The sequence below is a fragment of the Natrix helvetica genome (genome assembly GCF_964273705.1).
Source record: "Natrix helvetica genome assembly, chromosome: 2".
In the NCBI taxonomy this organism is placed as follows: domain Eukaryota; kingdom Metazoa; phylum Chordata; class Lepidosauria; order Squamata; family Natricidae; genus Natrix; species Natrix helvetica.
In genome coordinates, this window is record NC_138552.1 from 70,441,008 (window position 1) to 70,465,747 (window position 24,740).

The 24,740-nt window shown below is 39.6% G+C and overlaps 1 protein-coding gene and 1 long non-coding RNA gene across 6 annotated transcripts in view; both read right to left on the reverse strand.

Annotated features, from left to right (window-relative positions):
- The window catches only part of CEP78 (centrosomal protein 78), a 37,602-nt gene that overhangs the window by 5,467 nt on the left and 7,395 nt on the right, over window positions 1-24,740 (reverse strand). For all 5 annotated transcript variants that reach the window (XM_081942056.1, XM_081942054.1, XM_081942057.1 and 2 more), the window contains exons 5-14: window positions 24,524-24,699; window positions 24,370-24,442; window positions 23,087-23,190; window positions 21,524-21,698; window positions 20,492-20,605; window positions 16,527-16,591; window positions 13,126-13,231; window positions 10,012-10,147; window positions 8,679-8,724; window positions 8,327-8,470 (exon numbers count right to left, since the gene is read on the reverse strand). In XM_081942056.1, the coding sequence (XP_081798182.1) occupies window positions 8,327-8,470; window positions 8,679-8,724; window positions 10,012-10,147; window positions 13,126-13,231; window positions 16,527-16,591; window positions 20,492-20,605; window positions 21,524-21,698; window positions 23,087-23,190; window positions 24,370-24,442; window positions 24,524-24,699 (1,139 nt within the window). The remainder of the gene's footprint in view (window positions 1-8,326; window positions 8,471-8,678; window positions 8,725-10,011; window positions 10,148-13,125; window positions 13,232-16,526; window positions 16,592-20,491; window positions 20,606-21,523; window positions 21,699-23,086; window positions 23,191-24,369; window positions 24,443-24,523; window positions 24,700-24,740) is intronic.
- Window positions 156-8,292, reverse strand: LOC309386551. The gene is made up of 2 exons (XR_014174437.1): window positions 2,153-8,292; window positions 156-1,154 (listed from the first exon to the last, which is right to left on the reverse strand). It is a non-coding gene; the product is annotated as an uncharacterized lncRNA (long non-coding RNA).

Sequence of the window (24,740 nt, forward strand, 5' to 3'; positions counted from 1 at the left end):
AGTTCTTCAAGCCGGCGACAAAAAGTCCAGCCCCAGGCTGATGAAGTTGAGACGGCTCCGGAACAGAAGGGAAGCGGAAAGAGAAAGTGTGTCTATCTGGTGAGGAAACTTTACTGTTTTGGAAAAGATTGCCCCCCCCACCCCCCAAAAAAAAATTAAGTTAAATTAAATCCGAAAGCAGAAGAAAACAAGCAGCAAAATTAACCTATATTGGATTCCTTTGGATAGTGTGTTTCTTTTTCTTTGTAATTCTACTTTGTGGATTGAAGTGCTCGCAACGTTTTTTTCTTTTTAAAGAGAACAGATCAGTTTTTCTTCTATTTTTTTTATTGTTATTTTTTAATCTATGGATTAAAGTCTTCTTCTTTATTTCAACAAGGACTTTTATTTCTTGCTATTAATTCTATTTAAGAACTTTGTTTCTTTTAAGTTTGAAATAACATTAGAGGGTAAGAAACAATACTGCCACTTGGAGGCTGGAGGCTTGAGTTTTTGAAACAATGCACTTTCCCTTTTTCCTTTTGATCTCACTGACTTTGTATCTTGAGGCTTTGAAGCTTGTTTATAGAAAGTGATAAGAAGAGAGGGCACGAATTGTTTATACAGGTGCACTTTGAGAGTCTTACTGGCAGTGGGAGAGAAAAAGAAACAGAACCTTATTTGAAGATCATAAATGAATTTGTGTTTAAGCTAATTTAATATAAGAAGCCTTGAAAGCCAGAGTGGCAGTATCTACCAGCTTGCCAAAATGGCACAATATTCAAAAGAAACATTAACTTTGCAAAACATCCTGGCTGGAATTCAAAATTTATTAGAAATAACAGAGAAAATCAAGAAGAAGAGGGAAAAAATAGTTTACAACAGCAAAAAATGATGAGGTCAGAGTCCCAAAAATTGAAGGGGAAAATGATTACAAAGACAACTGATTACTTTACCAGTGGAGTGAACGTGGTTGAAAGTGGGAAAAGGGGAGTATGGAAAAGGGAATTAGATCGACAGGAACTCCACCCCGGATTTCAAGGCATGGAAGAAGAAAAAAGAGAAAAAATGATGGATTTAAAGAGAGAAAACTTCTCAGAAGCACAATTGACAACCAAAGATAAGCTGATTAAAATAACAGATGGAGGACATCAAGATTACTTAAGTCAGCGGTTCTCAAATAGTGGGGCACGCCCCCCAGGGGGGGCACAAGGCTCCGTAAAGGGGGGCGCAAAGGCTCCCTTTCCATCTGGGTGCAAACGAGGGGGCCGCAGCCGCCGGTGCACAAAGAGGCCTTTGTGGCCTCGCTCGCATCTCCTCTGAGCTAACTGGCGGCGAAGACGGCAACGGCGGGTCCCATCGGCTCCTCTTCCTCGCCGGGTCGGGGGGAGAGCACGAAAGCCGCTGGAAAACGGGGGTCCGCCCCTCCGCCTCCGCCCTGCTGGCCGAGCAAACAAGCCTCTCGGGGACCGCTTTGGCCACGCCCGGTGGCCGAGCCGCCCCAGCGCACGCCCCGCCTGCTTGCCTGCCTGCCTCTGCCCCGGATGAGCGCTCGCTTCGGAGCTCGTAAATACAAACCCAGGAATCGCTCCGCCGGAACATCGCGGCTGCCGCATTGAGATTTCCTCTTTGCTAGGGCTGGCAAGAAATGGGAAATAAATATTTTTATAATGTTTTTGTTGGAATAGGGTAGGGTGGGGGAAGGAGACAGGAAGGTAAGAGAAAGGGACCTTTGAGGTCTTCTAGTCCAGCCCCCTGCTGGAACATAATACATCTAGTGCTCCTTGTTCAGCTTATTTTCCCTACAACAACCCTGTGAGGTGAGTCGGGTTGAGAGGGAAAATCACCCAGCTGGCTTCCATGCCTCAGCCACTGGACCAGCAAAGTGGATGTTCCACCTCCATCTCAGCTCTGCCAAGAATCTACTACAAGCAGCCTATGAGCTCCAATAAGGTGGTAGTATTTCCAGGGATATTGTAATAATCCTTCTTCAGCCCTCCATCCTTTTGATGGGTTGGCCTTCCTTTCTTCTGCGTAGCTTTCAAGCCCTAAAACCATATTTTATAGACAAATGATACTATTTACAGTCGCGCGGGGGGCGCGAAATGTTTTCTTCTTCCTAGGGGGGGCATGACAGAAAATAATTGAGAACCACTGACTTAAGTGATGCTACAAGCAACAAGCTGCGGAGAGAAGTACACAAAATTTTTATTAAGGAAATAAATAGAAGATCAATTCCACAAATGACAAAAGAAATAAGACTGTATTATTACTGGAGGGATACAGGCTGATATATGAAAGTTGATAATAAAAAATTAGTTAAATTTTGTAATTAATGATTAGTAATTTAGTAATCTCTAGTGTGCTATGTTAAATAAATAATTGATAAGAATAATAAGGTACATACATGTGTTGGTTTGATGAGAGGAAATTTGATATAATTAGAGAATGAATTTCTGTTAATAAATAATAACTATAACAGTAACAATGAAATGGCAAGGGATATAGTTAACAATATATATATGTACTGGTTTAATAAAAGGAGTTGGGATATAAATTGTAAACAGCGATTTGGAAAGGAGGATTAGAAACCTTGTTATCAAACATAATTAATTTTTACTTAGAACATGCTATAAAGGAGTAGTTATTGGATGATATTAGAAATAATTAATGAAATGCTACTATGTGGGTGTGTTTTTAATTTTGGACTATTTCATGCAAAAGGACGTTAAAATAACCATAGTCAAATGAGAAGCGTGGTATGTTGATGATAGTAAGATATATAAAGATTTTTGATTTAAAATATATAATGTGATTTGAATTGTAAGTAATGACTGTGGAAGAGATGCATGAAAGTTATTTGTAACCAATTGACACACTTCTACAATATGCTTAGTGATTAGTAATTTAGTAATCATTAATATCATTAGAGTGATGTGAAATAAATAATTGATAATGATAACAAGATACACACAGGTGTTGGTTTGATGAGAGGAAATTTGATATAATTAGCAAATGAATTTCTATTAATAAATAACAATTATAATAATAACAATGAAATGACAAGGGATATAGTTATATATACACAATATATATATGTATGTATGTATGTATGTATGTATGTATGTATGTATGTATGTATGTATGTATTGGCCCTGGCAATACAAGCTCGCAACCAGCGTCCAATAGTAGAAGAGGACACTCGTGAACCCATGGCAGAAGGCTGGAAAGAGACAAACAATGCCTCCGTTTTTCTGTAGGGCGCCGTTCTCTTTATATAAATACGGAGGGCCCTCCGCACGTCCAGCTTGTGCCAGGATATCTCCTGTCTATGAGAGGGGTTAGGACAGAGGTCTGTCAGAATTAACTCCTGAGCCCTATGAAAGTAGGAGTTTATCTTGGGGATAAAAGCGGGATCAAGCGTCAGAGCCACTGTGTTAGGCTGGAAAATACAAAGGTCTTCCCTGACAGGGCACCTAACTCTGAAATCCTCCTAGCCGACGTGATGGCGACTAGGAAAATGACCTTTTTCCTTTAATGTGAGGAACTGTAAGGACACAGTCCTCAGTGGTTCAAAAGGAGGATCCACTAGGGCCAGGAGGACCGTGGACAAATCCCAAGATGGGAACCTGTGAACTACCGGGACCCAAAGATTTGCCGCCCCCAGTAGAAACCATTTCACCACCAGATGACAGCCCAGGCTATCCCGGCCATCCAAGACCAGGACAGTCGACAGGGCTGAGACTTGTCTCCGAAGTGTGTTAAGGGCTAACCCCCTATCGAGCCCATCCTGAAGGAAATCCAGGATATTTGGGAGCGAGGGACATTTGGGGTCCACATGTGTCTTACGGCACCAAGTACAAAAAGTGGACCACATGACGTTATAAATCCTGGTCGTGGCCGGGCGTCTGGACGCCATGATGGTTCGTATCACCCGTGAGGAGAAACTAGCATCTCTCAGGATCTCCCTCTCAAATACCAGGCGGTCAATTGGAGCCATTGCGACTCCGGATGGACCAGGACTCTCTGGCGTAGGGTTATCTTCTCCTGCGGGATTCTCCAGGGTTTGGCAAAAGACGGACCTAAACGTTTCGCGAACCAAGGCCTGGGTGGCCAGTATGGGATGATCATGATTACCTCCACCTCTTCCATCACTACCTTCCCCAACGCCGCTGGAATCAGTGGGAGGGGGGGAACGCATAAAGCAGACCCGGGGGCCACCTGTTGCATAGGTCACTGCTTCCCTCCGCTCCCCGAGTTGGGAACCACGTGAAAAACCTGGGGAGCTGGGTATTTTCCGGAGACGCGAAGAGGTCTGGCCGTCCGAATCTCCTGCAGATCTCCTCGAACAGTTCTGGTTCCAGCTGCCACTCCGTCTGGTCCCTGCTGAGCCAGTCCGCCTGGTGATTGGTGTTTCCGGATATGTGCTCTGCTTTGATGGACAACAGGTTCCTCTCCGCCCAATGGCCTAGGCGCTGAGATTCCACCCAGAGGGCTCTGGAGTGAGTCCCCCCTGCTTGTTTACATGCACCTTGTGGCCACATTGTCCATCAGGAGTAGGATGTGTCTTTGCTCTACAAGGGCCTGAAAATGTCAAAGGGCCAGATGAGCTGCACGCAGCTCCAGCCAGTTTATGTTATGTGTAAGGTCCCGAGGGGACCACCGACCCTGGGCCAGCTATGTCCCTAACAATGCCCCCCAGCCATAAATGCTCGCGTCTGTAGTCAGGGTAAGTTTCTCTGGCTCCCTGAAACCACACCCTCTGGCTAGCGCTGGAGAAACCCACCACCCCAGGGAGAGCCTCACGTGGGGGGGTACTCGAATCTGGAAAGACGAAACGCTGCTCTTGATCTTTTGATACGGGAAAAAGAACCACTGGAGGGTTCTAGCATGGAGCCTCGCCCATGGAACAAGTTCTATGCATGAAATCATCTTCCCCGACAACTGGGATAAGTTAATTATGGGTACACGCCATTCTCTCTGTACCTGGTTGACCAGTTTCACTAGGCTAGCCTTACAATCCTGGGACAAGAACACCATGCTGGAGGAGGAATCTATGAACGCTCCCAAATGCAACAGTCCGGTAGATGGCCGCATGTGGCTCTTCTGGAAGTTGAGAACCCATACCTCTGCAGGGTCTCCACTGTTAGGCCGAGATCTTGAAGGGACCTCTCCTGCGACTCTACCTGGAGGACGATATCATCTAAATAACAATGAAGCCTGATGGGAACCATTCTGAGGTGGGCAGCCAGGGCTGCCAGGACCTTTGTAAAGGTCCTGGGTGCCGAGGCAAGGCCGAAGGGAAGAGCCCTATACTGGTAGCGGTTACCAGCGTAGGAAAACCTAAGAAATTTCCTGTGCTCAGGGAGGATAGCTACATGAAGGTAAGCCTCTGTCAAGTCACCTTCCCTGATACCTTCCAGGATGGAACGAAGGGATGCCATCTTGAACCCTTTGTAAACTAAGTAGCGGTTTAACCGTTTAAGGTCAAGGATCACCCTCCAGCCCCCAGAGGACTTTGGAACTACAAAGAGGTTGAAATAAAAACCCCTTTCCCGTTCCTCTTGAGGAACCACCTTCACCGCCTGGATCTCCACCAGGTGGTCAATCGCCTGGCGCATGAGCTGTCTCTTAAATGCGTACTTGGAGGACGTAAACGTACGAAAGGAATTTGGGGGGATGGATAGGAATTCCAGTCGCAGGCCAAACTTCACCGTGTTAAGGACCCAAAGATCCGAAGTAATACTCTCCCATTGGTCGGCAAACAACGCCAACCGACCACCAATGGGAGCCATCCAAACCCGCTCATTTATTCCGGTGGAAGGGGTGTCTGCCCCCCCGAAAGGGCCGCCTACCCTGGGGTTGGAAACGTGACCTGTCCCTGTAAGAAGACCTATCCTGCCCCCTGTCCTGTCGTGGCTGAAAATTTCTAGGCTGATAATGATAGTCTGTGTCAGTACCCTTATAGGGTGCCCTAAGTGTATATGGTGTGTACTTGTGTTCCTGCTTCTTTGTTGTGGCAGGTAAAACCTTACGTTTGTTCTTATCCTCAATAAGAATTGGGTCCAGAACCTAGCCAAACAGCTATTTTCCCGCATACGGGCCTGCCGCCAGCTTCCACTTCGCTTTGGCCTTTGCCTGCCAGTTTCAAAGTCACACCATCCGCCTAGCTGAAACAGAGGAAGAAAGAGCCCTGGAGGCAAACTTAGCGGCGTTCAAGGTAGCATCTGCCAAAAACTGAGTCACAGCCATGACCTTGCTAATGTGTTCAAACCACATCAGCGTAGCATGTCTGAAGAAAGACGCAGAAGAGGCAGCCTTGATCGCCCATGTTGCTGCCAGGAATGTCTTACGCAATGCCAGTTCAGTCCTCTTATCTTCTGCCTTCAGATTGTTGGCTACATCACTTGCCACCGTGGGAGTTGGGGATGTCAGGGTGGCCACAGGGGTGGCCACCTCTGGAACCTGTAATGCCTGGGAGAAATCGGGATTCATATTATAGAACCATGTGTCATTCCTACCCAGGGTGGGGAAAGTACCTGGCTTGGCCCACTGCTTCTGAATGACATCAAGAAACAGTTTTGGTGCAGGGATGTCTTCTTTCCGCGCCACAGGTTCCACAAAGAAACGTTTTTTCTTAGGAGCTGCTTGGCAGTTGAGGCCTCGGCCACGGCCTCCTTCTCCTTCTGTTTGCCATCCTCTGTTTCATCGGCTGCAGTGCTCCTGGCTTTAAATAGCAAGGAACAGAACAAATTAGGAGGAAACAAACCGGCAAAGGCAGGAGTATCCGGTGCCAAACCTTCATCATCAGAAAGCTCCGTCTCCTTCTGCTCTTCCTCTTCCTGGAGCGAAACCTCACTCCTCAGCGAAGGAGAGACTTCCCTCTGCATCCTGTCTGATCGAGCAACCAGATCCTGGATGTATGTGCGCTTGACCTCCATCAGCTCTGCGTCCGCCTGGTCAGAAAGGCGACCCTGGAGGGCTACGCCATGTGCAAAGGCTCGATGAATAAGAGATTGAATGTTATCAAGCAAGTCCTCAAAATCACCAATGTCATGACGAGGCCCAGGTTTGGGTGCCAGCTGATGCCTATGCCCTGGGTCAAGAACAGGCATAATGCATGGAGGCGGATGGTACTCGCCTTCCTCGTCCTCCACCTCGGAGAGTGGGGGTGAGATAGAACTGGCCCTTGGGGATGATCCTTGAAGGGGAAGGGGATGGATCCTTGAAGGGGAAGGGGATGGAGAAAGTGGAGCTGCCCTCAGATGGGGTGGGGGTGGACCTTACCAAAGGCAAAGGGGCCTTATCTCCACTTCCCTGCTTGGTCTTCTTCCCATCCCCTGCACCCCCTTGCCTGGAGGGAGCTTGCTTCACCAGTGGAGGAGGATCCTGGGGGGAACCATTTCTCTTCTTGGAACTCTTTGAAGGAGCTGCAGACGTTGCCCCAGAGCTACTTTCACCTCTGGAATCAGCCATGGTCTTGTAGCAAACTCTCTGCCCAAGACCGCACCTGACCAGTTCAGTAACCAACACAGCATTAAAACTCCTGGTCGTTAATCTGTGACTGACCTCACCGGAGCCTGCAGTCGCAATGAGCCTCGTGGCAGAGAAAAAAAGAGGGAACAAAATGGTCGCCGACCATGTGACTTCCCCCGGAGGTTCAACAAAATGGCCACCACATCATGGCCACTAACAAAATGGCCACCGCCATGAGGACCTTCCCAAGATGGCCACCGCCCAAGCAGCTCTCCCAAAAATGGCCACCCCCAGGGCCCCGTACTCATGAGGGAGAAACCTCCGGACAAACCAATGGTGCGGGTGAGCAAATGGCCCTGAGATCATCCGTTTGGCTGCGCAGCCCTCCGCAAGTCTTAGTCAGCGCCAATTACGCTCTCCCGTCATTCCGGACAGTTTGGAGCTATGCACATGTGCCAAAGCCTCCATTCGTGGCCCACCCAGGCCTTCTTTCCCTTTCCTAGGCAGCATCTCTTTTCCTTTCCCCCCAAAGTCATCCACAAGTTCCATTACAATGAGTTTTGACAGTCCGGGAGGAAAAAGAACCATGTCTCTTTGCCTAGCAATTAAGCAGTATTTATATGTGTATTCTTTCACTTAAAATGTCACAGGAAAGAAAACTGCCGCTATTCCAAATTGTGTAACTTTGTAACTCCATTCCAAGATTAAATGAAATGAAGATATTACTATTTATTAAACTTCTACACCTCAGTTAAGATCTATATTTTTTTAAAGGTTACTGCAATCTTATTGGGATAATTTACACAATACTGCTATTTATTTAGTAATTGCTTTATAAATTTTTAAGCCAAACTTGATTGAATAACCATACCTGTAACTGATACCATTGTTTTAAATTGGTTAATTTGGAGGATTCTGTGGCATTCTTTCTGCAAATCACATTGTCCATGGCACCCTCTGTCTCAGTGTCAGATGCAGAAGCACTTTCTACAGTCACTGTCACAGGAATACCTGTCTGAGTATATAAAGCAAATATAACTGTATTAGTTCTAATTCTAAAAGTCCCACTTTATCAATAAATTATATAATATTTGGCAATATTGGCAAAATTGACAATAAACAGTCAATATTATGTAACAGTTGTTAAAATATTTCTGAATGAAATCCTCTTCAAAAATTCAATTAAAAAGTTTAATTTGTTGATTAGGATTCATTTTACTTACCTGTATCTGCAACGGAAATTCATGGGCATTTTTTGCAGATGAAGCCCTAAAACAAGATAAATGTTTTTAAAATATTTAAAAACAAAATACATTTGCAGTAGCCAAAGACTTAAATCTATCAATACACTAAAGTAAATCCTATTTTATCAGAAGACTTTGATCATGGATATATCTCAATACCTATAAGAATCTCTCACCTTTAGCACCACCATCCTATCTATTATAAATGCAGATCCCCACATAAATATTTTTTTAAAAAAACCTTAGCTATAGAATGCAATGTAAACAAGAAGCCATATTTCTTAAACATCAGACTGTCGAAAACTTGGTAAGGATGATGAAGTATGGATCATGAAAGATTATTTTTGTCTTCAGCAGACTGCCTTTTATCCCTATTATTTCCAGCAAGAATCAGAGAAGCAACATCCTTATCAACTGAAATGTCGAATGACTCAATGCCAAATTTACTGTACCAGAATTGGATGCTCTGTTGTTCCGGTGGAGAAAGTGAAGTGACTAAGTGGATTTGGGTGAAAGAATTAAGACTTTTAAGATTTAACATAAAAGGTTCAATTTTAACAGAGATGTGAAATACAGAAGATGATTTACGTATTTTATAAAGACATACAATTGCGTATCATTAACTTCTTTTTTAAGCAATTCAGATCCATCCTGTTAACTGACCAGGATGATTGTTTCTTTGAATATGGCCAAAGTCTGTTTCACTGTCTATTAAATTCACAATGATCTAATGACAACTATATAGTTAGGTGTTTTTTTTGGTATGGTGTAAACTTTTATTTTGCTTTTAGAGGAACTCTGGCAAATGACTGCAATAAAATCTGGTCTAGCAGATAGGATTCAGGGTTTTTATAATTGTATACATTTTTATTGTATTTGTAAAAATATTGTGGTTTATATTGATATTATTCCTTTGGTGTGATTTTAATAAATGTTTAATTCTTATCTATTAATTTTTTATTCTAGCTGAACTATATTTCAGTGGTAGGATTATTATTTTTAATTTCTTTGATTGAGTGCATATACTCTCAATATTGTGCTGAAGGTTAGAGTCGTTACAATCATTCTGTGAAACTATTTCTTAAATGTATTTTGTGAATTGTTTTTCAAAACCACAACTATACATGTGGCAGCAGAGACAGCCTGAAGAACTGTTTTCAAAACTATACTTTTCTGTTCACACACACACACACACACATGTAAATACTGTACATATGCATATATACATACAATATATATACATACATACATTCATACATACCTACATACATACATTCACACCTACAGAGTTAGCACTTTCAGTACATATTACCTATGGTTCTTTGCACGTTCAGCAGTACGCCAGGGCAGGAAGCCATGTGTCCCTGGGGGTACTGGCTTTGGAACATAGTTGTCTTGATCCCATGAAGTTGTCTTACCAGAACTGAGTGATTTTTTTGATGAAAATCCTGCACCAAGCAAAAGAAAGGATACTTTCAAATAACCCATCATAAACAGGTGTCGAATTTTTAGATTGGAGAATATGGATAGCATTGAGTTTCTACTGTAAACCCGGTAGTCTAAAATGCTATTCAATCTACCAAGAAACTATTTCATTCCACAAACTCTAGATTTAATATTCAACAGTTGGAAGCTACCACCTTTAACAATAGCCATAGAAATGATAATGGAATTATCTTCTTGATACATAATTCTTCCCAGTGACCCAAACTGATACTCTCTAGAGTCAATACATCTGGAAGGTACCAGATTGGACAAGGCTGAAAAAGCAATTTGATTTTGCAGAATTTACTATTAATTTGCTTGAGGTTTTCTTTCATGCTTCTAATCAGCAAAATATGGGATGAACAAAAAGTTAGGCAATTTATTTTCAGAAAAAATGTTACTGCACTTAGGAACACTCAAGATCATATGTCAAATGAGTAAGGTATATTTTAGAAGAAAATGATAACCTATTTGAATATTAATTAATTTATATAATAAAGTTTATGGAGTCTGATTTTTAATGCATCTTGTATATTGCAAAAGAAAAGGAGATTTTCTAAGGTGATTCTAAGTTGCTTACAGATATACAGTTAAGATACACTGTAAAACATTAAAATACCAAGGAACAACTAACATCAAGTAACATCACACCTTATAGCAACTATAAACAATATTTGATCCATAGTCTAACGAATGTTATTAGAAAGCATAACAATTTTTCTAATGAATTTTCCTAACATTTTTATAAAAGGGTAGGGTACTTCATTTTTTTGCTGTCAAAGACTAATATGACTAATGACCTTCCTCTACATTAGCTACATGTTTTAAATACAGATGCAATATATATTATAGTCATTAGAAAATGGTAATGTGATTCTAAATTCCCAATAAAAACAATGCACAATGTACATATGTTCAGCCTATTATAATCAGGATGTGCAAAATGCTTCATTTCAAACTTTTTCAGGTGTGAAACGTCATGAAATGGGACATTTGAAACATTATGCAAATGTTATGAGCTTGAAACACTCTCTTTGATGCACAGGACACTTGATAGTGACAATATAATAAATAATATGCAGAGTTACAGAAGAAATGTGTCCAATTAATTTCATGCCAAACTGAATACAGGACTGCAGTTTAAGCTCCAAAAATCTCATTTTGTATGCTTACCTCTGTGTCTCCAAATTACTGAAGCGAAAGCAGAAAAAATAGCCAAACAGGAAAAATCAACCATGAAAGCATAGTTTTAGATACCTTTCCATTTATAACATGAAATTTCAGTGACTAACTTGCTAAGACTTCTTGAATGAAGCTAATACTCAGTACTTTCAGTAGAGAGTAGGGCATTACAAGGTTTGTTTTTCCTTTGTACATTAGAACCAATCTTGTCTTATAATATTTAGAATTTTAAATTAGAGAACCAATATAGATACATATACACAATGAGAGCCATATGTATTAATGTTTAACAATGTATATAGATTCTTGGGCTTCAGAATAATATTGAAATGCTTCCATTATCAGATGACAAGTTGATATTTAATATACATGTAATTCAACATATATCCAAACTAGGCTTAAAACAGAACATTTCATAAAATTCTTAATTAAGAATAGGTAGCATTTGAGATTCATACACAAAAAGGTGCTTTGTGGTTGACAGGGACACAAATCTTCCCACACAGTTTTAAAGTGCTTCTTTTCTCAGAATCATTTGCATCTGGTGAGGGCAACCATGCTATCCCAAGAAAACAGGTAACTGCTTTAAAAAGTTACCACAAATATTACAATCAGACTCCTACATACTTTGAACTTTCTTTTTGGAATTCACACTGAAATGCCAGAAATCTAGTCTCCAGTTTAACAGACAGCTTCATCTACTCTACTCCAAGGCCAGAACAACAACATAGTTGGACTTACTTCCAAGTAAATTTGCGCACTCTTATACAGAGGGGAAGGAGTAGCATAGTAGTTATAAAAAAATAAGATATATTTTACCTAAATTTCCAGAAATAGCCAAGAATAGGCTTCGACAAATATTGGTAAATTGAGTAAAGCAAGCATTCACTGCATATTTAAAATCTAGTAAAATTTGTTAACTTTATAAAGGTACAACTTCCTTACTGTAATGTATGAGAGGAAATGCCACTCAGCCTATAACTGGATTGTTTGTTCCTATCTAGCATATATGAAAAGTATTCATATTTCTATTCAGGTTGACCACAATTATCATACGATAGAACAAATACAAATTTAAACACTTTAAATGGTATTTTGTAAATTTTAGAGCTTTAAAAATAGATTAGCTCTTTTAATTGTTTAGATAGCTTTGTACCTTCACAGAGAGATATCAGAGCTGACTTTTTATTTGGTTGAAACACACTGACTAATGAAATTAATCACAGCACAATTAGATCATGTTTTCTTGTGATTACTAAATGTTAAAAAAATCAGGTAATCAAATTACCTGAATCAAATAATTATTGTCAGTTTATTTGGGCATTCATTAAGAAACTTCTAACAATTTGTTTAATTTCACTGTTTTTAAATTGTTATAAATGTATAAGAGAATAAGAACAGTGGTGATATTACCTAGCTTGGTAATGAAATGTCTGCAAATAAAGAACCAACCTCAAGAGAGCACCAGGACCCCACAGTTCAACTATTTTCTTCTACTGGTATAAGACAGCAGTGCCCACCTTTTGGGCACCAGGGACCAGTTCTGTGGAGTTTTTTTTCTGTGGACCGGAGGGGGCATGGTTTCGTGTGCATCCTGTGGATGGGGCTTCGCTTGTTTGTGCGGCCCAGTTTCTGGCATGCTGTGGCCTGGTGCTGGTCCATGGAACAGGGGGTTGGGGAACCCTGGTATAAGAGAATAGCAACTCGCTGATATAATAAAAGAATGTATATATTAACTCATATAAAAATAAATAATTACCAATACGTATAGTAGCTTTTCCTTTTCTGCCATTTCCCAAGACAACTGTTCTTTTTTTGGGTTTGTTTTTAACATCTTTTGAGACTGGAGAAGGAAGCCACTTGTACTAGAATAGCAGAGAGAGGAAACAGCAGATATTTTGTTTTAGTAATAGTTACTTCAAATTATAAGTAACATGCAATTACATATACTAAAGAGGCTTTAGGAAAGAACTAATTAAAAAACACCATTTTCTCTATTAATAAATTTGTTCCTTTAATAGTTTGGGCGGGATGGCTAATACTATAAAAAACAGACAAAAATTCAAAATAATTTTGATAGATAAAAGAAGCGTGCCGATGCAGAATTAAATGTAAAAGAAGCGAAAGTTCTTCATTTAGGTAAAAAATTATACAGTTGTAGAGTGGGAATCTCTGGCTGATAACATGTACCAAAAGGATCTTATAGTTCAGGGGTGGCGAACACGCGGCTCGCGAGCCGCATGCGGCTCGCGGCCAAAATAAATGAGGCTCTTTGCCTCTTACCATTATTTAGAATGCTGTGGCTCAGATCGCGCGCTAAACCCGGAAGTACGGTCGACGCGACGACGCTCCAGGCAAGCGTCGTCGCGTCGACCGTACTTCCGGGTTTAGCGCGCAATCTGAGCCACAGCATACTAAATAATGGTAAGAGGCAAAGAGCCTCATTTATTTTGGCCGCGAGCCGCGTGTTAAGTTAAGATGAAGTCTTAAGTTAAGATGAAGTGGAAGATGGGTAATAATTAGGGGAATGGAGACTTTGGGTTGTGGAGTCCACTTTTTTAAAAAAATACAAAAAAACCAGCCCTTAGAACTTGAACTTTGCTAATCAGAATAAAATGCTAAGACTAAGTAGTCAGAGGAAGGTTGTAGCAGTACTGTCAGTCACCTATTGCACCTCATCATGAATCAAGTATTCTATATTTTAAAAAATACAAACTTATATCTTAGTTACTAGAGATCAAAGTGTCCAAGGAAATAGATTAATTCAAATGCAATGAATTAATCATTATACTGAAGTTAAAAGACAAGCAATTATCAGAATGGTGGCTATGGCAGAGATCTTTCTAAATTTTTAACATTTCATTTAACTTAAAATACTGGAAGTTGGAAAAGATTGGTGATCTGCCAATCATTTGTAGATATACCAAACCCATAGAATCACAGGGTTGGAAGGGACCACAGAGGTGATTGTTCAATTTTATCTTTAAATAAGATTAAGACAATTTGCTTTGTAATCCAGTCTAAGATTAAGAAATGCTGCTCCTCTATATCTTTCTTTTGAGTCTTGTATGATTTTGAATCTTGCTCCCCCACCCCACCACCCAGCTTCCAGTTGGTGCCATTTGGAATAAAACATTTATCTTAGATAATATCTAAGTTTCAAGGAATTGTTCATTTCATTCAATAATTTGTTATAATTGTTTTCAAATGTATTATTATTATATCCTATTAAATAAGAGTTCTAGATATTTCACTATATTTTTCTCATATCCCAATCCCCCTTTTCATGTTTTTTTTTTCATTGGAAATTGAATGCCTTATTATCTTACTTTTCATTTAATTTTTTATCTCTAAAAGGTAGCCAAAAATCTTTGGATTCTGCCATTAGTATCTTATGGAGCCTTGTGTTTGCATAATCGTTACTACTATATCATTTGCATAGCATTTCATCTTGTATCTCTTTCTACCTGAATCTTTAGCTGAAATATTTGTTTAGCTTTTCAGTTCTGGCCCGCCAGGACCTCCTAACCCAGGGGTGTCCAAACTTGGGAACTTTAAGACTTGTGGACTTCAACTCCCAGAATTCCCCAGCCAAGTTTGGACACCCCTGTCCTAACCAATTATAAATAATAAAAGAGAAAATGCCCATCCTTGCCTTTGACTTTCCATATTAAAAGATTGTAGAGATTATTCCATTTACTGTGAATTTTAACTTGTCAAAAGCTTTGTGTCTAAAAATATTTCCGTTGCCTTCCGTTGCAGCTCTAATGGGTTTATAAAAATTTATAACAAAAAACACCTGACTGAGCATGTTATATTATGTGTTTAATATATTATTGTTAAAATTATATGCTTTTGTGTGAGTGTTTGTCTGTTTTGGCAGGTCACTGCGTGGTGTGGCTCTCTGACTCTCACAGTTTAAAATTTTGGCTCTTTTTGTCGAACTTGTTCGCCACCCCTGTTATAGTTGATCAGAAGCTTCAAGGTCAGTCAAATGCAATTTTAGGCTACATCAATAATAGATTATAGAAAATAGTATTTCTACAATTTGCATTGCAGTTATACTCAATTCAAGGACAGTAGCCTTTTCTACAAAACATTCTCTACTGGTAAATTATCCATTTAAGCACAATCAAATACATTTAGACTAAACAGTTGTCTAAATACGTGCATTAATATCTGACCTATTTTGATTACTTTGCAGATAATCTACAAGAGGTTCCTTCACCTACTGATTTCCATGGCTACTACTTTGCAGAAAAAACAGTAACAATAAATTTGGTCTTGTTATACTGTCATCACATAATTTGAATTTTAGTCAGACCCACAACAGCTCTTTTGCTTACTGACAAACACGAACCAGTAAGATAGCAGGTGGAAAAATCATGTCAGATGCCAGTTGCAATTCTTTTATGTTCATTTTTGTAAATAGCAAGTAGCTGAGAATATTACTTCTGTACTATGGAATTCACAGGTTTCCTACAGCACCAATATTATATAAATCTATATTGAGCCCAATGGATGACATCATGCTGTGCTTTAGGACTGGAACAACCTTGAGTCCCAATCTTGAATTACAGACTGAAAAATTGGTAACTAGATAGCAGAATTGATATTGATAGACAATAAACAATATCTATGCAAAATTTACTTGAATAGAAGTAATTGTCTCAAGATCAGGAAAAATGCACCCTTGAACAAACTGAAAAATAAAAGTTCTTATACAGGTGATCCTCATTTAATGGCCATTCAAAGTTACAATAGACCCCCAAAAGATACTTCCAACCCAATTTTGAAGTTACAACAGCCATAATCCACCCTGCAATCACATGGTTGCATTTTCATTGCTTGGCATTCCGCCTTCATTTCTGACAAAGAATGCTCAGTGGATAAAACAGATTTGCTTAATGACTGCTGCAAAAAAGATAGTAAAATTGGGCAGAGTTTCATGGTGACTCATTTAATGACTGCAACAAATTACAACCATAATTCTGGCTCAATTCTGGTCAGAAATTGAAGGCTACATGTAAGAGTTCCAATGTAAAAAATACAGAGGAACCTACTTCAATTTAAGCAAGAGCAAAGGCTAGTAGAAACATGTTGCATTATTTTATGTTCATTACATTATTAATGTAATAATGAAGAATATTTAGCTTATACCTCCAAGTTAGTGCCATTGGCATTCATGAGAACCTTTTCAATTATTTTCTTCATTAATGCATGATCTACAAAGATAGAATAATAAAAAGTTAATGCTTGCATCGTATACTTCAAAAAAAAGAAAGAAAGAAATTGCTGTGTGACTTATGGATCACTGCTTTTTTCTGCTCTTAGTTACAACTAAGTTATAACCAGAACAGAGCCTACCCATTATGGTTGCAAGTCATAGATGGTTGTTAAGTGAAGCACCTACATAAACACCTCACTTTATGATCCCCACTCCACCGCCACTCTCCCCAAGTGGGTCATTAAGCATTAAGCAGAGTACAGGCTGCCCTCTCCCACTCCCTAAAGCACTGATGCTCCACTTCCCGTCCCTCAGCATCCCTGCAACCACGTGGTGTTGTCCCAGAAATGGGCACAACTTTTAGAAAAGCTATAATTCATTGCAGCTTCTCCAAAAATGGTGCCCACTTCTGGGACAAAGCCACATGGCCTAGGCATACTTAGGGGCAAAGTGGCCTGCTTTCCTTCCCCAACACAAGTACCAGAGCTCTACAAAAGGTAAGTGAACAATTGGTGACAAGGTGGAGGAGGTTGTGAGACTCAGTAGAGTGGAAAGCAGGCAAAAGGCCTACAAGAACTAAGCAGGGCAGGATGAGGGAGAGATACAATAGGTGAAGGGGCTATTGCAGCATCCCTGAGTGGTAAGGGCAAATTTCCTTCATGCGATCATGGGGCACTGCAGAGGCCATAACTTTTAAACCTTTTGAACCTTATAAATAGCTATTCAGGATCTGTTGTAACTTCAGTCACTAAGTGACCTGTCGTATGTCAAGGACTACCTGTATTATTGTGAGAGAACTATTCATACATAATTAGTTAATTCTTATATATAGTTTAGATTCAAAATGTATTCTATTAATGCTCAAAAGAAACTACAAAATGTAATATATTAATGCTCAAAAGAAACTACTTTTTAAACAATAGTGCAAGAAAAGATAAGCCTTATTTACTGCCTTCAGTAGTTTTGTATTGAAGAAAACTCCAGGACTCGTTAAGGCAGCGGTTCTCAAATAGTGGGGCGCGCCCCCCTGGGGGGGCGCGAGGCTCTGTAAAGGGGGGCGCAAAGGCTCCCTTTCCATCTGGGTGCAACGGCGGTGAAGGCGTGGGCGAGGCATAATATATCCCACCTGGAAGTGGCAGCACTTCGGACTGGATTTTCATTGGAGCCGCGGGCTGGAGCTGTGCAAGAAGCCTGCTCGGGCGGGGGTGGGAGGGAGGGAAGCATGGGACCGCCCGTCTTCGCCACCGCGTAGCTCGCCTCCCCGCCAGCAGCTCCACTGCCAGCATTCCATCTGGAAGCGGAAGCGCAACAGCCGCTGTTGGGGAAGGGACAAAGGGGCGGCGGTCGCCCGATCTTGCCACCGCCACCCCTTCGCCCCTGGTAATGGCGACTGTTGTGCTGCTGCTTCCAGCTGGGATGCTGGAGGAGCTGCTGGCAGGGAGGGAGGGAAGAAGGGCAGAAGGGAGGTGGAAGGAAGGAAAGAAAAGCAGACACGCTGGAGGGAAAAAGGAAAGAAGGCAGGCAGGCAGGAAGGAGGCAGAAGGAAGGAGGGAAGAATGGAACTGGAAGGGAGGCAGGGAAGGAGGGAGGGAGAAAGGAAGGATAGGAGGATAGGGAAAGAGGAAAGAAGGCAGGCAGGCAGAAGGGAGGGAGGTGCAAGGAAGGAAGAAAGCATAGATAAGCAGGAGGGAAAGAAGGCAGGCAGGCAGGAGGAAAGAGGAAGGAGGGAACTGGAAGGGAGGCAGGGAAGGAGGGAGGGAGAAAGGAAGGATAGGAGGATAGGGAAAGAGGAAAGAAGGCAGGCAGGCAGAAGGGAGGGAGGTGCAAGGAAGGAAGGAAGCATAGATAAGCAGGAGGGAAAGAAGGCAGGCAGGCAGGAGGAAAGAGGAAGGAGGGAACTGGAAGGGAGGCAGGGAAGGAGGGAGGGAGAAAGGAAGGATAGGAGGATAGGGAAAGAGGAAAGAAGGCAGGCAGGCAGAAGGGAGGGAGGTGCAAGGAAGGAAGGAAGCATAGATAAGCAGGAGGGAAAGAAGGCAGGCAGGCAGGAGGAAAGAGGAAGGAGGGAACTGGAAGGGAGGCAGGGAAGGAGGGAGGGAAAAAGGAAGGATAGGAGGATAGGGAAAGAGGAAAGAAGGCAGGCAGGCAGAAGGGAGGGAGGTGCAAGGAAGGAAGAAAGCATAGATAAGCAGGAGGGAAAGAAGGCAGGCAGGCAGGGGGAAAGAGGAAGGAGGGAACTGGAAGGGAGGCAGGAAGGAAGGGAAGGAGGAAGGGAGGGTGGAAGGAAGGATAGACAAGTAAGAGGGAAAGAGGAAAGAAAGCATGTGACTACGGTGGGAGACGAGGAAAGACCGGTGTGCTATGTTATGCAGAGGTGTACTTATAACAATTTTATAGACAAATGATACTATTTACAGTCGCGCGGGGGGGGGGGGGCGCGAAATGTTTTCTTCTTCCTAGGGGGGGCATGACAAAATAATTGAGAAGCACTGCGTTAAGGTAATGTTTGTTTATTCTACTCTCATTATTAAATGTTTATTTCCTACTTTTTTCTTTTACAGTAGGTAGAATATCATGCATATACTTGAGTTCAATGCTGTTCTGTCTATCTAAAGAAAAGAGGTTAACCCACATACCGGTTTTGAACCAATTTTCCACAACCAATTATGATGACAATCAATTCTTGCTGTCAGAAAACACATAGCATAAATGTATTGTGACAGACAAGTCAGATGTGGACTCTTCATATCTTTCTCTAGCTGTGCAGCATATGAGGGTTATAAACATATAATGTTAACTACAATTCCTCAAATCAAATGTTATCTTCTCCCGGAATTGCACCATAGCCCAGTGATCTCAGGAAATGATTCTGGTGAATTTATGGATTGCATACAGGCACTAAAAAGCAACATTGCATTTTGGATTTAAGTCTGAAACACTGTACAGTACAGCTCTACAGAAGCCAGCAATAGAAATCCATAAGAAAGTACCTTGGGAGAAAAGATTTGAAAGCCTAATGAGAATGGCTTGTCATTAAAAGTAGTAATTACGCTTCTTCAACCCTGTTTAAATTTACTAAAATTTACTAAATTTTGGGCTTGCTTTGGCATTATCTTTTTCTAGGCATATTTGAAGTAATCTTCTGATGTGGCTTTTCAAAAAGGAAAGTTATAAACTATGCCCTAATTTTTATTATTCTGAAATTGAGGGAAAGTGTAAAAATAAAAATAGAGTATACAAAACTAAAAATCTTTGTTCTGAACCTGAAAGAAACCATTGTATTCTGAAAGTTCTAAAGTAACTGCAGCTTGGCAGAACCAGGCAAACTAAAAGCTAGGAGGAACTCAATAGTGTGAGTGCAGTAAGTCTAGTATGCATTTATCCCCCTTTCTTCTCCACACAATCTGTACATTGTTCCTTTCCCTCCCAACCCCATATTCTCAGTACCTTCCCTTCCCAAGTCACCTTCTTCTTCAGTTCCCCTCCCCTCACCATTACCAATGTGGAAGTGAGGTACTGTATAGCTCATAAATATATCCCCCCTTATTTCAATTCCCTCTTTTCCTGCCACTGGGAATGTCTATATATGCAACTGCCAAGGAAATCCTCACTTGACTTTTTCCTTCTTTCCCTCTTATCTAATCACTTCTCTTCAGAACAAAAGTTTTAGTATATTCCGAGAATAAATGGTATAGAATAATTTTCTGACACAGAAATGTGTGCCAGACCACCCAAAACCAACTGTGCATGAAACTGTTTATGCATGGAATGATTTGCACATCCCGAACGACATTATTTTATAATAAAGAAAATGCTGTGTGTGTTATAAATTCCAGATAAAATGGAATTTCAATTTTAATCATTTTAAACCTTCAGAAAAAAGAAATAGAAGCAGACATACCTACTAATGGATTTTTTCTGATGTCCAGAACCACCAATGTTCTGTTAGTTTTAAATGAATCCAAAAGTGATTTTGCCCCTTCACTGCTAATTCCACATTGCTGCAAATCAAGTGCTTGAATAATAGAGAGCTAACATTAATACACCACATGTTCTATGAATATTTAAGCACCAATGTCTATAAAACAAATAGATTATTTCTGCCATCATCTATCAACACATGATTACAATTCAAAGAAAAAATAAATTACTTTAATACTATAATCTGCAGTCTCCATCACATCGATAATAATTTGTCAGTTTTATGGTTGCATATGACTTTCACTTAGTATTGTTTGATAATAGTTTCCTGATTAATTTTATTTAAGACTCTCTTAAGATTGATGATGCACTCTTTATAATGATACAAGCCAGAATGATCAGTATTGATCTCACATGGATTTTATGATGGTGCATAGGTTAAAGCACTGACAAGAACTCACTATATGTTTCCATTTCACAAACAATAGAAGCACAACTTTTCCTCACAGCAATTTCACCAAGTGTAGTGTAAGAACAGATGCTAAACCCACAGCAGAGCTTCAAGCATATCAATAGTGCCATCAGTTGGCAACTTGTAACACTGGAGACATTACTTTCCATTCACGTCTTGTTGTAACAGTACATAAATCCACTACGTTATGTGCATAACCCACCTCAGAAGAAAAGTCCTTTGGACTTACAGTCTTCCACACATAACATATGTTATTTGCAGGTGAGGATAAACTCTTTACTTTTTACATACAGTCTTAAAAAAATAAAAATTAGAAAAGATAGTAATTGTATTGAGATACATTTAAAAAAGCAGTCCACATAAATCTGAGAGCTAGAACATGTCATTAAAAAGTGTATAATAAATTTGAACTATATTAAAATAATACTATTAAACCATTAAATAACTTGGAAAAACAGCAGTTTGACATTTTAAAAAATGAATTACTGATCAGTAAAACACAAAAATAAACACATTCAGAGCTAAATCTACAAAACATACCTTTTAGCCACAGATCTTCGGCAAGGCAATCAGCTAAAATAGCAGCACCTCGATCACCAATAAGCGCATTGCAGTTGAGAGTGATGCGCCTCAAGCCAGCCATACAATCAAAATCAGGTCTCCTATAGCGAAGACTTTCAGCCCAAGCTTCACCGTGTCTTTTCATTGCCTGGTGCTGTAAAAGACCATAATAAACATAGCTATTGAAAAGGTGTTAGAAGTTAATTAGCTTTTTAGGAAAAATAAAAATAGAAATGAAAAGTAAGTTATTAAAAATAGACAAAGTATTTTATTTCAAATTATTTCCTCTGAGAATACAGTTTTATCTTATATGAATTTTATCCCATTATGAACTTGAGAAAGATAGATGAGTGTTTATAAGTACATTCGTAAACTATGTAATCCTATACCACATCCTCAGAAGAAAATATAATTTGGCTAATAGACTCACTGACAAAAAAGACTGCAGCATAAGACTACATTGTCAGCATAAGTATTTTATAAGCTTCATAAATACTATTTATTTAAAAAATGTTTTGTTGTCCAGAAATAAATGTTGCAAGTCTAAATACTTTAAACCATCTCTTCCCAACCCTGTATCCTCCATATTTTTGGGACTGTTTTGGATGTATTTCATTATAACTATCATTCAAAATGACTAAAATGGATGATGAGTGTGGTCTGAAAGAGACGATGGGAAAATCTGCTGAAATTTAAGAAGCATGCAGATAGAACAAAATTCAACATATCTACAAACAAGCTAAAACATCTATAAACATATGGCATAGAAAGGAAGAAGAGAGTACAGGACAAGACAAGCAAGCAAGCAAATAAACAAATCTGAAAATTTAAGAATTGTTTCAACAACTGCTTGGAATGGAAACGGACTCCATATTAGGCCCAGATTCACTGCTGTTTAAAAATTTATAACCAGTTCAAAGGTTCTCTAGGGAGCTTACAATACATTCAAACTTATGAGCTGCAGAAAAAAAGAACTGTTAAGTAGTAAACTACATTTCTTAAACATTTTGAAACAACTACAACCCATGAACATCTTAGACAGAGAAATTATTGTTATCTTCACAAATTGAAAGCAAGTAGAAATAGATCACTCAAATAGTAGAGGTAGTCCTTGACTTACAACCATTCCTTTAACAACAGTTCAAAATTACGTTGCCCTCACAAGTGATTTAAGACCTTTCTTTAAGTTACATTATCCAACCAACCAATAGGTACTTGCCATTCAGAGGCTTGGCAATCAGTTCACATTTAAGATGGTTGCAGAGTCTTGTGGTCACATGATCACAATTTGTAACCTTCCTAGCCGTCTTCCAACAAGCAAAGTCAATTGGGGAAGATAGATTCACTTAATGATCTCATTATTCAGTTAACTGTGTGATTTGATTTACAATACAAATGGTTGTAAGACTGAGTCATCACATGATGACTCACTTTACAACAACACTGACTTACCATGTAAATTCTAGTCCTAATTGTGGTTGTAAGTCAAGGACTACCTGTAATCAAACTTTAAATGAGTTTTATACAAAGGTTTTTTTTTACTTTCAGGATGCTGGCCATGTGTTCTGTTCCTCGCCAGGTTAAACTGCATCCTGTAAAATCTATAGATTTGATGCAAGCCGAATTCTTCACACTCTGACAAATTACTGAAAACAAACAAACTCCATTATTCATCTTAAATGTATCTTTTAAAGTAAAATGATAGTACTTCATTTAAAGGCTCTAATAGTTCATGTTTGCTGATGGAACATTCTTCTATTACTGGAAGAGGGAAGCTCCCTCCTCCAGTATCTCCACCCATGCTTTTAACGTCTAGTCTGGCAGGATGGGTGCTGGTACAAGTGGGAAGAAAGTATTTCTACATAAAAACATTATATTTGGCTTATACTTATAATCTCAGACTTAGCTACTTACATTTCACATCATATAGCAAACCGGAATTTTAAAAGCCCTATTGTACAGCAACTTTTGTTCTTGCATATAAAAATGAATCCAATTTATATGAACCACATATGCCAGACACATGCATATCGTGAAAAATGGAGGAATTAAAGCATCTCTTCTACATCAAGCATGTCTTTTTATTCCCTATAAAATAATATTTCTCCATCCCTTAAAAAATTAGTATTTAGTAGTATATGGGAAATATTGGTGGAAAATCTGTTACTAAAATTAAGCTTATAAATAAATAGGAGAGTTTACAAACAAGACAAAAATCAACTGATCACTCTGTTTACCTAGGCAAAATTGATCTCAAGCATATGGTTCAAATCACACAGACAACTTAGTTATGAATAGAAAATTTACTGCCACAACAGGAAGAGAATGTTGAAATCGGTGAATTTTTAAAAGCACTGATAGATTTTCTACGTATGATAACCCTGTTCCCTTAATATCTCTAAACATGCAAGGGGATAGCACCTGAAAAATATTATATAGAAATTAAATTAGCATCAGCCACTAGCAAGATGCTGTCAAAGAAACATTTATCCCTTGCATATTAGTTTACTGTATTTACTACTCAGCATTTACTATTTAACCAATATAATATTTTAATTAACTATTAACAGATCATGTGAAATGTTACCAAAAAATATGTAAAAGCCTTATCCTGCCAATGAAATAAAACAAGATTAAAACAAAGTATTAAATTAAATATACATTTTACAGTTTTTTAAGAGTTAACAGAGTTGTCTGGCTAGCAGGTGGCCATGTAAAATGAACAAATAGACATTTAACAAATATATGGGATTTACCCCAAACTGTGCTATTTTGGGAATATATTTTTCAGACATATATTTTTCTTTAGAAAAAGCAAAACTTACTTTCCAAACCTCCATCACCTATTGGTGAGTGGGCTAAAGATAGTCTCTCCAAAGATGATGTATCAGCCAACCCCTTTAAAAAAAAGAATATTAATAATCTTTTAAAGCAAGTACATCTTGAAATAAAAAATATGTTGCAATTTAATAATCTTACTTTTGTCAATAATATTAAGTCCTTTTCCCTCAAAAGCAACCCATGTAGTTCTAGCTTTCCCAGGGCCTTTGATACCATCAGACAACCTTTGATAGCTTTAGACAATTGTCCAGTTAAGTCTTTGGATCGAATGGCTGGAATTCTTCTTCTTATACCTGTTCCCTGTTTTTCAAGACCTAGCGAACAAAAATAGCTTAAATATCAGTAAACAGAAAAT